Here is an 18,551-nt window from a genome sequence, read left to right as displayed (position 1 = left end):
GATGCAGTTTGTGTGTGTGAGAGGTACAGTGTGTGTGTGAGGGGTGCACTGTATCTGAGGGGTGCAGTGTGTGTGAGAGGTACAGTGTGTGAGGGGTGCACTGTGTGTGTGTGAGGGGTGTTTAGTGTGTAAGATGTGCAGTGTGTGTGTGTGTGTGTGTGTGAGAGGTACAGTTTGTGTGTAAGAGGTACAGTGTGTGTTATGGGTGCACTGTATCTGAGGGATGCAGTTTGTGTGTGTGAGAGGTACAGTGTGTGTGTGAGGGGTGCACTGTATCTGAGGGGTGCAGTGTGTGTGAGAGGTACAGTGTGTGAGGGGTGCACTGTGTGTGTGAGGGGTGTTTAGTGTGTAAGAGGTGCAGTGTGTGTGTGTGTGTGTGTGTGAGAGGTACAGTTTGTGTGTGAGAGGTACAGTTTGTGTGTGAGGGGTGCAGTTTGTTTGTGTGAAAGGATCAATGTGTGTGAAGGGTGCAGTGTGTGTGAGGGATGCAGTGTGTGTGAAGGGTGCAGTGTGTGGATGTGTCAGGGGTGCAGTGTGTGTGTGTGTGAGAGAGGTGAAGTGTGTGTGAGAGAGGTGCAGTGTGTGTGAGAGAGGTGCAGTATGTGCAAGAGAGGTGCAGTATGTGCAAGGGGGGTGCAGTGTGGGTGTGTGAGGGGTGCATTGTGTGGGTGTGTGAGGGGTGCAGTGTGTGGGTGTGTGAGGGGTGCAGTGTGTGGGTGTGGGTGTGAGAGGGGTGCAGTGTGTGTGTGAGGGGTGCAGTGTGTGGGAGAGTGTTTGGGGGCAGTGTACGAGTGTGTGTAAAAGATATTGTGTGTGGGTGTAGTGGAGCAGAATAATAAATAAATATATATACATAAAGAAAAGTCATTATATTTCCCCTCCCTTCTTATCTTTGCTAATCTTTCTCAATCCCTGGTGGTCCGGTGGAGTATCCTTGGCGGTTCTAGTGGTGAGAGTGAAATCTTACCTTCAGCTCCTGGGCTGGAGTTCACTCTTGTGACAGAGTGAACTCCACTCAGAGAGGAGGACTCAGAGAGGAGGACACAGAGGAGCTGCAGACTGAGCTACCAGGTCCTCTCTCCCTCCCCCTACCAGCTGCCTGTGGGCCACTAAGGGAGATCTCTGATCTCCCCTCCGGTCTGTGAAGGCACATGGCAGGGCCTGGGAGAGCATCGGCTTATTACTATTTTCTCGGCTGTTCACTTGCCCCTCCCCCCATCTAGATCCACCACTGGGGTGTTAGAACAAGAGTTGGAACATACAATATGTTATTTTTGCTCTGTAACCTCTAGTTACTTTGTCAGTGCTTCATAAATATAAACATCTTTATTAAATACTAATGTTGACTGAATTGGAATTTCCTTAAAATTCTAATGCAATCAAAAATAGAAAATAGTGACAACTATGTCTAATAGGCGAAGTCCATGTTGAGAACAGTTGACAAAACGGAAAGCTATTTCCATCAACCTTTGTTTTTTGCATTGCGAGCTGGTCTAGCAGGATCATCCATAGAACTCTGTGTTATATTCTCATTCCTGCACAAATAAATCTACTTTTAGCTTCACCGTCAGGCCGCAGCACAAACAGTGGGAATGTCACCTTCAGGGATCTGTGCAAAAATATGCAAAAACTGATATTGACGGAGCAGATGCTCCTGAGTGCAGTTTATGGTATTTTATTACAGGAATTGTACTGGAGGATTGGAGAAAGGCAGAATTGTTCCTATACTTTAAAAGGGTCCAAAATCTTTGCCTGGAAATTATAGACATGTGGCTGGGAAAGTATTTGAAGGGCTATTAAGGGATAATATTAAGAACTTTGTTATTAGCAATAATCAAGATTTTTTATGAAACATATGTCGTGTCAAACGAACCTAATTGCATTCTATGAAGAAGTAATTAGAAGTATAGATCAGGGTGTTATAGTGGATGTGATCTTCTTGTATTTTGCCAAGGCATTTGAAAAGGTTCCTCACAATAGGTTAGAGTTCAATTTGTCTAGAGGAATTTTCTTGTTCTTGGGTAGAACATTGGCTTAATGATAGAGTACAACAAGTTGTCATTTTCAAGCTGGACAAAAGTGGTCAGTGGTATCCCTCAGGGTTCTGTTTTGGGACCGCTTCTATTTAACATATTTATAAATGATCTTGCAATAGGTATTGAAAGCCACGTTTTAGTGTTTGCAAAACTTTGTAAAGTAATAAAATGTGAGCAGGATATTGCTTTGCTACAGATGGATTTAGATAGATTGGATGACTGGGCACAAAAATGGCAGATGAAATTTAATGTAGAGAGATGCAAAGTTATGCACTTCGGGGTAAAGAATGCACAAGCAACTTACACCCTAAATGGCAGGTAATTAGAGATAACAACACACAAGAAGGCTGCAATATGCAATGTCAATCAGCAGTGACAGGTCAGTAAGGTTTTGTCATGTTTAAAATAGGGGCATAAATTCTCAGGATGAAAATATAGTTTTGCCTCTTTATAAATCGCTGGTAAGACCACACCTGGAATATGCTGTGCAATTTTGGGCACCTGTTCTAAAGAAGGATATCTATCATGGAACTAGAAAAAGTGCAGAGACGAGCTACACAATTGATCAAAGGAATTGAGCATTTTAGTTATGAAGAAAGGTAAAAAAATGTAAATGTCTTTAGTTTGCAAAAAATGGCGCCTCAGAGGGGATATGATAACTGTTACGAACGCTGGTATTTAAAGTACCTTGTTCGCTGTTTTTCCCGAAGCCTTAGTGATTATAGCTGCAGTTCAGGTGTAAATACGATTAGTTCCAGATAAATGCAGTTTCCAAGTAGTTTCTCCCCAGCCAATAGATAGTTACCCAAACATGAGCCTAGACTTCATGAATGGTACAACAGGAATAATGGTTTATTGATGCCACATTGGCTTTTATGCAAGTGAACCTCCCGCATGGACCTTGTGGGGCTACCAGAACCTAAAGGTTACAACCAATCATTTAACACTGACAAAGTGAAACACTCCCCCTGCAAACATACAATCCCCTCCTCTCTGCCTGTGAGATAATTAAGTCAACTAAAGGATAACCCAATTATCTCCAGACAGAAAAAAAATATTTTCCCCAAAACTTGGAAACTACCCTAAAACACATGGTATCCCCATATCCCCTGATAGCCCTGATCTGGGTGACCAACATATTCAAAAATCATCCAGATCTACCTTTCTTGCTAAATAGCTAAATATCAGATTTACATAGTAGAAGCCTATTGCAGAGATGGCGTCTAAAATACAGGAGAGAGTCACTGTAAAAAGGGATAAGAAAAACCCTAAAAAGGCAGCCCCCCACAACCAAGTGGATTGGACCGTGCGTGCTACAACACAACTCCTCCATGTGGGGTGGGCTGAATAACAGCATGGACACCTGCTACGCTCGAGGCCTTGGACTGTCCCAAGTAACCGCAAGAGACACACTGTTACACCCTGAGGGTTTTACCCATACAAATTTCCATGCTCCGTAATGTTTCATTTTTCTTTTTACAGTTAATACTTTATGATTGCCAGCTAGCAGATAGATACATACTATGTTACCAGCCTGCCTTAGTAATTTCACTCGTACCTATTAGGTCTAACTCCCATTGCTGTGCGCCTCTTGGTAATTCGTTTTCACTACTAGCCTAGCATGCATAATGTCATGTTGTTAATAGCCTGACTTCATAGCCTGATTTAATATCCTGTGTTAATAGCCTGAGTTAATAGCCTGATTTAATAGCCTGATTTAATAGCCTGATTTAATAGCCTGATTTAATAGCCTGATTTAATAGCCTGATTTCATAGCCTGATTTCATAGCCTGATTTCATAGCCTGATTTCATAGCCTGATTTCATAGCCTGATTTCATAGCCTGATTTCATAGCCTGATCTCTTAGCTTAAACTGATAACCTGACTTAATAACTTGATTTAAAAGCCTGATTTAAACGCCTGTATTAGAATCTTGTTTTCTATGACTGATTTATGAACCTGTTTTCTCAACCTGATTCATAAAAAAAACAAAAAACGAAGCATCGCTATCCCAGAAATGTAATAGTTTAAAGCTGACAATGTTTATGCAAGTGAACCTCCCGCATGGACCTTGTGGGGCTACCAGAACCTAAAGGTTACAACCAATCATTTAACACTGACAAAGTGAAACACTCCCCCTGCAAACATACAATCCCCTCCTCTCTGCCTGTGAGATAATTAAGTCAACTAAAGGATAACCCAATTATCTCCAGACAGAAAAAAAATATTTTCCCCAAAACTTGGAAACTACCCTAAAACACATGGTATCCCCATATCCCCTGATAGCCCTGATCTGGGTGACCAACATATTCAAAAATCATCCAGATCTACCTTTCTTGCTAAATAGCTAAATATCAGATTTACATAGTAGAAGCCTATTGCAGAGATGGCGTCTAAAATACAGGAGAGAGTCACTGTAAAAAGGGATAAGAAAAACCCTAAAAAGGCAGCCCCCCACAACCAAGTGGATTGGACCGTGCGTGCTACAACACAACTCCTCCATGTGGGGTGGGCTGAATAACAGCATGGACACCTGCTACGCTCGAGGCCTTGGACTGTCCCAAGTAACCGCAAGAGACACACTGTTACACCCTGAGGGTTTTACCCATACAAATTTCCATGCTCCGTAATGTTTCATTTTTCTTTTTACAGTTAATACTTTATGATTGCCAGCTAGCAGATAGATACATACTATGTTACCAGCCTGCCTTAGTAATTTCACTCGTACCTATTAGGTCTAACTCCCATTGCTGTGCGCCTCTTGGTAATTCGTTTTCACTACTAGCCTAGCATGCATAATGTCATGTTGTTAATAGCCTGACTTCATAGCCTGATTTAATATCCTGTGTTAATAGCCTGACTTCATAGCCTGATTTAATATCCTGTGTTAATAGCCTGATTTAATAGCCTGATTTAATAGCCTGATTTCATAGCCTGATTTCATAGCCTGATTTCATAGCCTGATTTCATAGCCTGATTTCATAGCCTGATTTCATAGCCTGATTTCATAGCCTGATTTCATAGCCTGATTTCATAGCCTGATTTCATAGCCTGATTTCATAGCTTGATCTCTTAGCTTAAACTGATAACCTGACTTAATAACTTGATTTAAAAGCCTGATTTAAACGCCTGTATTAGAATCTTGTTTTCTATGACTGATTTATGAACCTGTTTTCTCAACCTGATTCATAAAAAAAACAAAAAACGAAGCATCGCTATCCCAGAAATGTAATAGTTTAAAGCTGACAATGTTTAAAACCTCTACTGTAATCAAACTATGCGTTTCCCTCCTTCCCTTCTGTACCCTATCAAAAATGCTTCAATAAAAGAAAGATTGACAAAAAAAAAAGAAAAACCCTAAAACAGGAAGAGAAGTAATCAATTTTTTCTCACCAGATAGTAAAAAGAAGGCAGAAGAGGATGTTTTAACAACTTCAAGATTAGATCAGACACTAAACAGTTCAGAAAACTATGTGAGTAATCAAATTTCGGCAGAGTTTTTGGAGAGATGCCTAAACTCTCAGCCAGATATATTAATGAAGCAAATAAATCAGAACTCAGAGGAGATTCTAAATCAAGTGAAACTCCTAACTGAGAAAATAAACGTGGCTGAAGAAAAAATAAACTGTTTGGAATTCCAAGAGAAATTAATGAAAGATCAACATATCCATATGGAAAAAAAAATTAAAGATTTGGAGACAAAAGTAGGAGATCTGGAGGATCGCTCTAGACGAAATAACTTGCGATTAAGAAATATCCCAGAAAAAATCACCCAGGATAAGATTTCAGAATTTCTGGATAATTTATGGAAAGCTTGGGGGATAGAGAAAGAGAAATTCAATCATTCCCTAGAAAGATGTCATAGACTGTACAGAGCTAAAAATATTCCAGAAACAAAACCAAGAGATATAATCTGATGTTTTCAATCATTCCAATTCAGAGAGGAAATTTTAAAAGCAAGCAGATTCAGGAAACCACTAGGGGAAGAATTTAAGGATATAATCGTATTCTCAGATTTATCCTATTTCACCAGAATGCAAAGGAAAGCATTTGCTTCTGTTACAGAAATTCTGAGAGCTAAGAAGATCAAATATACATGGGGGTTTCCCACTGCAATAAGATTTTTCATAAACGATCATCTTGTGGTCCTAGACTCTGTAGACAAAGCTGTTACTTGGTTAAAAGATAAGAAGCTGACGCAATAGGATAAAGCAAGAAGGGAGGGAGGGGAGGGGGTGGAGAGAGGAGAGGGAAGATAAAGGAAAGTAAATGAGAGTTGCTATTTAGATAGAAATTATTATTTTTTTTTATTTTTATTTTTTTTCCTATATAAGAAGTTACAATAAGAAAGGTGCGTGGATGTAAATTGAAACGGCAAAGGATGGAGGGCACGTTAAGAAGTTTTGGGAGATATCCACATGACTAAAGATGAGTATAGAACAAAATATCACTAAATCAGGAAAATTGAGCTAACACATAGAGTTAAGGGGAATCTGAAGTTATTGGTACCATGTTTCCCCGAAAATACGCCCTACCCCGAAAATAAGCCCTAGTTGAATTTTCGGGGTGGGCTGCAATATAAGCCCTACCCCGAAAATAAGACCTAGGCAGGGCCGGCGCCCGCCGGCCCTTTAAATGCCTCAGCCGCCTGAGCGCTCTATAGAGAGCGCTCAGACGGCTGCCGCACTGCCTCACCTCTCCTTCCCTGTAGCGTGGCCGAGCTCCTCTCCGGTCAGCGACCCGCCCGGACTGACAGGAAGTGCACACTGAGTGTGCACTTCCAGGTCAGTCCGGCCAGGTCGCAGACCGGAGATGAGCTCGGCCACGCTACAGGGGAGGTGAGGAGAAGATGGAAGGGGGAGGGAGGGGGGAGTATTACAAGGAGGGAGGGAGGGGGGAATATTACAAGGAGGGAGGGAGGGGGGAATATTACAAGGAGGGAGGGAGGGGGGAATATTACAAGGAGGGAGGGAGGGGGGAATATTACAAGGGGGGAGGGAGGGGGGAATATTACAAGGGGGGAGGGAGGGGGGAATATTACAAGGGGGGAGGGAGGGGGGAATATTACAAGGAGGGAGAGTGGGGGAATATTACAAGGGGGGAGGGAGGGGGGAGTATTACAAGGAGGGAGGGGGGGAGTATTACAAGGAGGAGGCGTAGTATTACAGGGAGGGGGGAGTATTATAAGGAGGGGGGAGGGGGGAGTATTACAGGGAGGGAGGGAGGGGGAGGAGTATTACAGGGAGGGGGGAGGAGTATTACAAGGGGGGGTATTACAAGGAGGGGGGAGTATTACAAGGAGGGAGGGGAGAGTATTACAGGGAGGGAGGGAGGGGGGAGAGTGTTACAGGGAGGGAGGGGGGTGGAATATTACAGGGAGGGAGGGAGGGGGGAGAATATTACAGGGAGGGGGGAGTATTACAAGGAGGGAGGGGGGAGTATTACAGGGAGGGAGGGAGGGGGGAGAGTATTACAGGGAGGGAGGGAGGGGGGATAATAATACAGGGAGGGAGGGAGGGAGGGAGGGAGGGGGGAAGAATATTACAGGGAGGGAGGGGGGAGAGTATTACAGGGAGGGAGGGAGGGGAGAATATTACAGGGAGGGGGATGTGAGGGTCTCTGGTGGGGTTACACAGCGCGGGCACCGGCTGACAGACTGGCTCTAAGCCCTACCCTGAAAATAAGCCCTAGTGTGTTTTTTGTGATTAAAATTAATATAAGACCCGGTCTTATTTTCGGAGAAACACGGTAGACACATATATTATTTATTTTAGAAATTATAAACAAAGAATAATGACAGAGATTAAATGAGGTGTATCACATTAATTACACTTACCAACAATAAGCAGATATCACGGTAAACTTATGAATAGTATGTATGTGCAATTTGGACTAACAGTAGAATTTAAATAAAAGGATATAGGCACAATAAGAAGTTAAGTAAGAATATCACACAAATAAGGTTGAAAAATAATTAAATATCAAGTCATAGGCAAAGATTACGTTTTTTTTTTCTTCTCCTCTCTTTCCTCCCTTTTCCCCACACCACCACAATAGACCAACGTATTCCGCCCATAAGTTCTAAGTAGAACTTAGTGATTGCCTTGATAAGGCAACCAATTATGTTTAGAAGAAGGTCCCTTAAAATTAGAGACCACAGTAAAAAAGTTAGTATGATTGTGTGTGATTGGACAATGAGTATGAAAGGTTTAGCGCTACGGGTTTATAGAATTTTTCTGAGGAAAGATCAAGAGCTAGAGAATCAGAATAGAACATGGTAAAATTCGCTACAATTAACATACAGGACTTAAATATCCCACATAAGAGAGTGGCTTTCAGAGAGTATTTAATGACAGAGAATATCCAAGTATTCTTGATACAAGAGACACATTGGATCTTAGGCGATAGTATTAGATGGTTTGGCAATAATTTTCCTCTAATAGTGACTTCCTCTAAGAAAGATGAAAAAAAAGCTGGTGTGGCTATAGGTTTTTCCAAATCACTCCAAGTAGAAATTAAACATAAGGATATTGATATAGAGGGCAGATTTATAATACTGATTTGTGAAATTAATGGGGAATTGTATACAGTGGTGAATGTATATTTACCGAATGTAAATCCGATGAGACTGTTCTCTCATATATTAGAAAGAGTCGAAAGAGTAGCTATGGGATGTGTGGTAATAGGGGGAGATTTTAATTGTGTTTTGGACATTGAACTGGATAAATCTAATAATAACAAAATGTTTGTGGATAAAAACGGCTTGAGAAATGCTAGTACCATCCAAAATATAATTCAGAAAAACAATCTTTATGATATCTGGAGGGTCAGGAACCCCCTTGCAAAAGATTATACATTCTATTCTTGGCCGCATAATTCTCATTCAAGAATCGACTTTTTTCTAGGAGACCCTAAAATAATAGATAAAGTAACATATATACGGATAAATATAATGATTTGGTCAGATCATAATATTGTTATAATGGATATAAAGGATGGGAAACATCCCTACCCTAGAACTACTTGGAAATTAGACGATTCAATATTATATAGCATCGAAAACTTGAATTCATTAAAAACATGGTCACAACATTTCTTAGAGGAAAACAGACCAGAGGACACTTCAGAATTAAATACCTGGTGTACATATAAAGCCTCTATTAGAGGACAATGTATAAATATTAAGAGTAGAGTTAGGAAAAAAGAAGGATTGGGTCTATCAGAATTATATATTCAATTGTATAAAGTCTCCAGAGAATACAAATTAAATCCAGATAAAGAAGAACAACTAAAGATAGCTAATCTAAAACAAACTATTAAGAAAAAATATCAGCAAACATAGAAAAGAAAATGATTAAATTAAAAATCAGATATTATTATCGACAAAATAAAGCAGACGAAATTTTATCAAACCAATTGAAAAAGAGACTGGCAGATAATCGTATAGATAAAATTGTTCATGAAGGTAATACATACAGAGCCCCAAACGAAATTGGAGAGATCTTTAATCAATTTTATAGTTCACTCTATAATCTGCCAGACAGATCTACGGACGAATCCATAGATAATTATATAAAAGATCTTGAACTACCAAAAATATCTCCAGACCAGCTAGACTTAATAAATAAGGACATCTCTAAAGAAGAAGTAATAGAGGCAATAAATAACTTAGCTAATTACAAAACTCCAGGACCTGATGGTTTTAGTAACAGGTTTTTTAAGTTAATGAAAGATATAATTGTTGAGCCATTAACAAGATCTTTTAATGAGGCCGTAAAAAAAGGAGCATTTCCACAAGAAATGCTAAGAGCCAACATCTTACCAATTTTGAAACCAGGCAAAATAGCAACAGATGTTAAAAGTTACAGACCGATTTCTTTGATAAATGTGGGTGTCAAGATCTTTGCTACAATTATTGCAAAAAGATTAAAAATGGTTTTGCCTGGAATTATTAACTCAGACCAGGTTGGATTCGTTCCTGGTAGAAACTCAGGAAACAATATCAGAAGGTTATTAGATTCCATGGATCTGTCTGACAAGACATGTAATCTCCTCCTGATCCTGTCATTAGACGCAGAGAAAGCGTTTGACAGGGTCAGTTGGAGATTCATGTTTAAAGCTTTGGAGGCTTTTAATATTAAAGGTTGGGTATAGGATGCGATAGGTTCTCTGTATAAGAAGCCAGTGGCAAGGTCCATAGGCCAAAACATTTGCTCAAACTGGTTTAGCTTGGAAAATGGCACAAGGCAAGGGTGTCCCCTGTCGTCAATTCTGTACGTTATAACGGTAGACATTTTTGCCTCAAAAATTAGACAAAATATATTAATCAAGGGCCTACCAATTTCAAAAGGGGATCTAAAGATTTCTCTATACGCGGACGATACTCTATTATATGTTGCCGACCCAGAAAAATCCCTCCCACATGTGATAACAGAAATAGAACAATACAGTAAGGTATCTAATTATAAATTGAACCTCTCTAAATCTACTGCAATGTATATGAATATATCTTCAGATAAGATAATCAAATTACAAAATAAATATAATTTTGCTCAACCAGAAGAATTTATCTACTTGGGGATAAGAATAAACAAAAAATTAGAAAGAATTATGGAATCTAATTTTATACATCTTCTGAAAAACACAAATAAAGACTTAAAGGAATGGCGCCAGATAGAGATATCATGGTGGGGCAGAGTTAATACTCTGAGATATTATGTGCTCCCTAAGTGGATTTATTTATTCAGGATGCTGCCATTATCTATCCCTATATCTTGGATAAAAATGATTAAATCTTCTTTTGCCAATTTCGTGTGGAGGGAAAAAAAACCTAGAATCAAATTAAATACTATGAGCTGTAATATAGATAAAGGGGGACTAGGTTTCCCAGACATTGAAAGATTCTATGAAGCCGGAATAATTTACCATATCGCAATGTTACAAAGGGAGATATACTTAGAAGAGGCTTGGGGGAGGATAGAAATAGATTTATGCCAATCCAAAAACTTATCTAACATTATATGGAATAATAAAATATTTGACTACTCATTATCATTTGTGCTGAACCAAATAATCCCTATATGGGGAAAAATAAAGAAGAAAGTAGATATTAAGAATAAGATTTGGGGTTTTCAAAATATATAAAGTCTTGAAATAGATATAACTAATATCTCATTAAAGGTATGGAGAGATGTAAATATCAGGAAGGTCGAAGACCTAATGCTGAATGGTGAGTTAAAGACTTTCGAGCTATTGACAAGGACATTTCTCCTCCCAAATAGAGAGGTTTTCTCTTATTTGAGAGTTAGGAATTATTTGAAACACAAAATTTTTATAAACAGCGGAGAATTATATAATGGGTTAAAAGTGATATTCTCTAAAAAAGATTCAAAAAACCTTTTTGCTAAATGTACAAAATTATGCGATACAATAAAAATAGAGAACCACCCAACGGCAATAAAAAGCTGGGAAAAAATGCTCTATAGATTCAGAAGAATGGTTCGCTGCTATATCCAAAACAAATAAATATGTACATTGTCTCTCTTTGATGGAAACTCACTTTAAAGTGATTAATAATTGGTATCTGGTCCCTTCAAAAATATTGAAAATGTTTAATAATAATAACGATTTTTGCTGGAGATGCGGAAAAGAGAAAGGAGATTATATCCACATTTGGTGGAGCTGCAAAAGAGTAACTCCCCTATGGTCTATGACTAACTCACTATTATACAGCCTAAATGGAGTAGGAATAAAAGTCACTCCAGACATGATGTTACTACATATAAGGTGGCCCGCTCTTAGCAGAATGAACCAAATTTTGACAACACATTGCCTAACAGCAGCAAAGACCATTATTGCTAGGAACTGGAAAAAGACACAAGTATTCTCAAAGATACAGCTTATTCAGCAACTAAAATACCAGATTCAAATGGAAATAAGGATGAACAAAATTAAAAACCAATATAAAGAACTTAGTAAGTGGGAAAACTGGCTCAAAAATTTGGAGAAATTAGAGACCGAATTGATGTCGTAGAAAGATAGAAAAAGTAGATACTTCCTCAAAAAAAAAAAAGTAGCTGCAAGGTACGGTGTGAATGTGAGTACGAATGTGGTTAGGATGTTTTTCTTTTGTTTCTAGTAGTTTTTTCCTTTTCTTTCTTTTCTTTTTTTCTTCCTTTTTTGTTTCCTCTCCTCCTTTCGCTGTATTAGAGACTTGAGGGGTTCACCCTACCTATATTGTTCTTCTAACAAGATGATTCTCCCCAATGAATAACAATAGGCAACAGAAAAATGTAGGAAAGGAGGAGAGAGAGAGGTGGGGGGAAGGAGAGAGGAGAGGAGAGGAAAGTGAAAGGGGAAATTTTCAATGGGGCTCATATAGTTAATTTTTTTTTTTTTTTTAAGGATTGGAGGACTAAGTAGGTAGAGACGAGCCAGCAAATGTTCATGATGACTAATATACCTGGCCATATATGACGATATATCTGAATTCACAAAGAAGCGGGTATAGTCTGAAACAAAAGTAAAAAAAAAAAAATCATCCAGATCAGTTCATGGGTTTTCGAATTGTATGGAAGTCTCATATTACCGATCGCACACGAGGCTCCTGCCCAAAACAGTTCCATGAGTTTAGGTTGTGCAGTTGGTCTATTTCGATAAAGTCAAATAAACGAATGAAAACACGAACGAAGCCCCCTGGCTCATAGGAGCGATTGTTCCCCTTGTTCGTGGGCGATAAACTACCACACGGCGCTCTCCTAGCTGTTTGTGAGAAGGAAGCAGGCGTTCGTATGTTTTTACCGGTGTTCGGGAAGTCGAGTGTCCGATTTTAGTTCCAGACACTCGACGACCAAGTCCCGCTGCCTCCTTTCATGCAAACAAGATGACTGCCATTTTCTCTTATACGTGGCCACCCAAAGAGAGCGCTCAGTCGACAGTTTCCTTTGTAGATAATGAGCCAGGGGGTGGTGGGTGGTCGGTGGTCGGTAGTTTTATCTACCGAACTAATAAAGCATAAGAGTCACGAATGGCCCTAAAAAGTCTCGAATGAAAAGTCTATTTTCTTCACAATAACATTAAACAAATATATTCGGGGCCAGTACAAACCAATATCTGGAAATCTATTCATAAACAGGGCTATACATAGGACACAAGGTCACACATTTAGGCTGAAAGAAAGGAGATTTAGTCTACGGCAAAGAAATGTTTTTTACAGGGAGAACAACACCCTGTTCCAAATTATTATGCAAATTCTATTTAAGTATCACAAAGATTAAATATTTTGTTTTTCAGTTTAACTTATGGATGGCGTTGTGTCTCAGGGCTCTTTTGATCACTGAAAACAATCTCGGACACCTGTGATAATTAGATTGCCAGGTGAGCCCAATTTAAGGAAAAACTACTAAAGGAGGGTGTTCCACATTATTAAGCAGAGCACCATTTTCATGCAATATGGGGAAGAAAAAGGATCTCTCTGCTGCCGAAAAGAGTGAAATAGTTCAATGCCTTGGACAAGGTATGCAAACATTAGATATTTCACGAAAACTTAAGCGTGATCATCGCACTATTAAGATATTTGTGGCTGATTCAGAGCACAGACGGGTACGTGCAGATAAAGGCACATTGAGGAAGATTTCTGCCAGATCCATGCATCGGATTGAGAGAGCAGCTGCTAAACTACCATTACAGAGCAGCAAACCGATATTTGAAGCTGCTGGTGCCTTGGAGTCCCACGGATATCAAGGTGTAGAGTCCTCCATAGTCTTGCAACTGTGCATAAACCTTCTATTTGGCCACCACTAACCAATGCTCACAAGCAGAAATGGCTGCATTGGGCAGAAAAATACATGAAGACTAATTTTCAAACTTGTTCACTGATGAGTGCCCTGCAACCCTGGATGGTCCAGATGGATGGAGTAGTGGATGGTTGGTGGACAGCCACCCTGTTCCAACAAGGCTGCGACGTCAGCAAGGCGGTGGTGGAGTCATGTTTTGGGCCGGAATCATGGGAAGAGAGCTGGTCGGCCCCTTTAGGGTCCCCGAAGGTGTAAAGATGACCTCTGCAAAGTATGTGGAGTTTCTGACTGACCACTTTCTTCCCTGGTACAGAAGGAAGAACTATGCTTTCCGTAATAAAATCATCTTCATGCATGACAATGCACCATCTCATGCTGCAAAGAATACCTCTGCATCAATGGCTGCTATGGGGATAAAAGGAGAGAAGTCATGGTGTGGCCTCCATCCTCCCCGGACCTCAATCCTATTGAGAACCTTTGGAGCATCAAACTGCCACTCTGCCCTAAAATGAGAAACAGGCCCATCAATCCACCTATCAGAATTCCAATTGCAAAAACTGAAATGGTCAGGTTTTCTGATATGGTACTGTGGCTTCACAAGGGGCAGGGGCAAATGCATACATTAGAGGTATTGTTGTACTCAGAAGATGTAGCTGAACACAATGTGGGTTTTTGTACAGGAGTAGCAAACATCGTTTTTTCTGAAATACACATTAACCCCTTAAGACCGCAGGACGTACCATGCCGTCCTTATTTGGGCGGCTCTAAACGCCGCAGGACGGCATGGTACGTCCTGGGCGGTCTTACCCCCCACGTGGCCGGCGGAACATGGCCGCTGCAGATCGCGGTCGGGGGGCATGTCTGGCCCCCCAGGCAGCCCCCCTGTGCCTGGGGACCGCGGTCTGCAGCTTCCGATTGCAGTGACAGGCTGTCACTGCGATCGGTATTTACCATGTGTCAGCCGATTTTAAAATCGGCTGACACATGGAGCCGGCGGAATTCTCTGCAGCAGATCGCGGTTGGGGGAAATGCCTGGCCCCCCAGGCAGTCCCCCTGCGGTCAGTGACAGCGATCTGCAGAGTATGATCGCAGGGAGAGGCTGTCTCTGCGATCTGAATGCAGAGACAGCCTCTCCCTGCGATCTGATCGCAGTGACAGCCTGTCACTGCGATCAGAGTTACTATGTGTCAGCCTATTGGCTGACCCATAGTAACTGCAGGCAGGATCCCCCTGCAGATCGCGGTGGGGGGCATGCCTGGCCACCCAGGCACTCCCCCTGTGGCCAATTACCGCGATCTGCAGGAGGTGATCACAGTGACAGCCTGTCACTGTGATCACTGATCCTGTGTGTCAGCCAGTGATGTAAAATCACTGGCTGACACTGTCTCTGCCCCTCTCCTCCCCTATTAACCCCTTAATGTAAAAAAAAAAAAAAAAATTAAAGTTAAAAATAAAATACACTTACATCATTTATATATATATTATATATATGATCTATATATAATATATATATATACGCACACATTTACACATACACTAAGTGTATTTTAATATTTATATATATAATTATATATATATATATATTAATATCAAAATACACGTAGAAGGATATTGATTAAATATATACATAATTATAATTTTATATATATATATATATATATATAATAAAAAATATGTAAATACGTAAAAAATATTAAAATAAAAAAATAAATAATTAAAAATATATATGTGTGTAATTTCATTCTAACTGTATTTTGATAATATATATATCTATATATATATATATATATATAGATATAGATATCAAAATACACGTAGAACGAAATAATATATATATGTATATACCCAAGTATATACGTATACATCACTATATGTATACCTATATATAAATAAAATAGTAAAAAAATTATATACATATATATATATATACACACACGTGTATATATAATAATTTTACATATATATTTATGTAATAATTTTACATAATTAGGTATCCTAATTAATTACAATTAGCGGGACCTGCCTAACAACCCAGGCCGAAAGTATAGGGAATTTAATTTGCTAGCACTATATTTAACCCTATAACTTTCCAAGACACTATAAAACCTGTACATGGGGGGTACTGTTTTACTCGGGAGACATCGCTGAATACAAATATTTGTGTTTCAAAACCGTAAAATTTATTACAACAATGATGTCGTCAGGGAAAGTGAAATTTATTGCCTTTTTCGCACACAAACGGCACTTACACTGACGATATTTTTGCTGTCATACTTTTTACTGTTTTGAAACACAAATATTTGTGTTCAGCAAAGTCTCCTGAGTATAACAGTACCCCTCATGTACAGGTTTTATGGTGTTTTCAAAAGTTACAGAGTCAAATATAAGGCTTGCGTTTCAGTTTTTTCACAATGAAATTCGCCAGATTGGTTACGTTGGCTTTGAGACCGTATAGTAGCCCAGAAATAAGAATTACCTCCATAATGGCATACCATTTGCAAAAGTAGACAACCCAAGGTATTGCAAATGGGGTATGTTCAGTCTTTTTTAGTAGCCACTTAGTCACAAACACTGGCCAAAATTGGCTTTCAAATTAGTTTTTTGCATTTTTCACACACAAACAAATATTAACGTTAACTTTGGCTAGTGTTTGTGACCAAGTGGCTACTAAAAAAGACTGGACATACCCCATTTGCAATACCTTGGGTTGTCTACTTTTGCAAATGGTATGCCATCATGGGGGTAATTTTCATTCCTGGGCTACCATACAGTCTCAAAGGCAACATAACCAAACTGGCAAATTTCAATGTGAAAAAACTGAAAAGTGTAACATGCTATATTTGACCCTGTAACTTCCCAAAACACCATAAAACCTGTACATAGGGGGTACTGTTTTACACGTGAGACATCGCTGAATACAAATATGTGTATTTTATTGCAGTAAAAGCAAACAGTATTATGACATTCACAGTTAGAATGTCACATAGAACTAAGAAAATTTAAAAAAAATCATATTTTCTCTCATTTTTTTATATTTTATTCATATTACGTTATGTTCCATACCTAAATATTTGATGTTAAATGAAAGCCCTGTTTCCCCTGAACAAAATGATATATAATAAGTGTGGGTGCATTTAATATGAAAGAGGTAAATTATTGTTGAACAGACATATAGTCAAAATCTGTGGTTTGTTTACATTTTTTTTGGTTCACAACTTGTACATTTGGCTGCGGTCTTAAGGGGTTAAAAACCTTTTTATGTGTGTATGTAAACAAAAACAAATCCCCACAAAAAAAAACACAATTTTACTAAAATGTTTAACTAAGATTAGCAGTTAAATAGCTCATTTCGTAAAATAAATTAGAACTTAGATATGTATATAGCACATCCCCAATTCTTTCACTCTTTAGTGTCCACACTTGGTCTGTATTTGCTCCCTATTCACCCCCATGTGCCTTAAATCTCCGCTTACAAACTTTAAACAAGTTCAGTGATAGCAAGCGTCTTAAACCACATTAACCCTCTTCCTGTTGTTTTTCTATCATTTGACAACTGTAACATATTTTAGAATGTCTGCAGAATGACATAAAGTAAATGGGATGTGGTTTTACATCAAGCATGAAGAAATACATTACTACATTTTATTATTCTAAACTTCATTGGCTCAGGTTTTTATTTTTTATTGTCACAATAATACTAAGAAATGCAAAGGATAATTAAGCAACATTTTCTCCTTTTTTTTTCTAACAGTCTATTGTTAAATGAACTGTATATTTGAAAGCCGATTCATTATGTTTTTGGTGCGTGCTCGGCTCCTTCTGAAGCTGCTATGATAGTATTTCCTGACAGCATAGGAAGATACTGCCCCTACTCTTGTTATGGGGAAGGTTGTTCTGCAAAGGTTATTGAACTACCGAAATACAAAAAGTGTGTACACTCATAGCTGCACTATTTATTTGGATGAAAGAGAGCAAATAAATAAAAAAATAATAATAATTGAAAACCCATTTTCTTAATATCTGTAAAAGAGACATGACTGAGTGAACGATTAGCCTCAACTATCTCCAGGTAAATAATTTACATCAATTACAATTGCTAACATATTCCACGTTTACCAAGTACAAACATTAAATAGAAGAAGACCTGTGAGCAAATCTTACCCGTGTTCTAGGGATGCTATTTCCGGCTCAGTGGGAAGACAGCCAGCTCTGGGTGTAAGGAAATATTGAGTTAATAGAAGCACATGCGTCTGTGTACTTTGCAGTTGTAGGGAAAGGCTCATGCAAGCACATGCAAAGGGAACAGTCATTGTTAAACATTAACCACATGTTGCTAAATACAGAGAGATGGTGAACAATTTTCCTAAAGCGAATGTAATGATCAGGAAAGCTCTATTCAAAGTATACACACAAAAAAAGATGAACATTTACTCCCTGACAGGGTGCATAAACTTCCAGTCTCACCAAACCAGCATCAAAGTTAAGAGAAGTTCAGCACTCCCAAGGAACACAATTAGTGGTTATGTTATTAGGCTTTGTCAAGCCCAATATCACTCATTGTGTTCATTTATATAGTGAACGAAACAGGAAGATACAGCATTCTGTGTCAATAATGATAGGTGATCAAAATAATGATCACATGACACATAATTGGAAAATCACATACAGTGCTCCATGATAGATGAGAACTATTTTACCAGGAGTAATCTAAAAATCAGTG

The 18,551-nt window shown here is 39.0% G+C and overlaps 1 protein-coding gene across 1 annotated transcript in view; it reads right to left on the bottom strand.

Moving 5' to 3' along the window:
• PRUNE2 (prune homolog 2 with BCH domain) overlaps nt 1-18,551 on the bottom strand; it is a 377,810-nt gene that overhangs the window by 6,195 nt on the left and 353,064 nt on the right. Inside the window, exon 19 of the mRNA XM_063456533.1 lies at nt 17,993-18,040. Within this exon, the coding sequence (XP_063312603.1) occupies nt 17,993-18,040 (48 nt within the window). The remainder of the gene's footprint in view (nt 1-17,992; nt 18,041-18,551) is intronic.

This window comes from Pelobates fuscus, chromosome 5 (genome assembly GCF_036172605.1).
Source record: "Pelobates fuscus isolate aPelFus1 chromosome 5, aPelFus1.pri, whole genome shotgun sequence".
Taxonomy (NCBI): Eukaryota; Metazoa; Chordata; class Amphibia; order Anura; family Pelobatidae; genus Pelobates; species Pelobates fuscus.
This window is presented reverse-complemented; position numbering and strand designations above follow the sequence as displayed.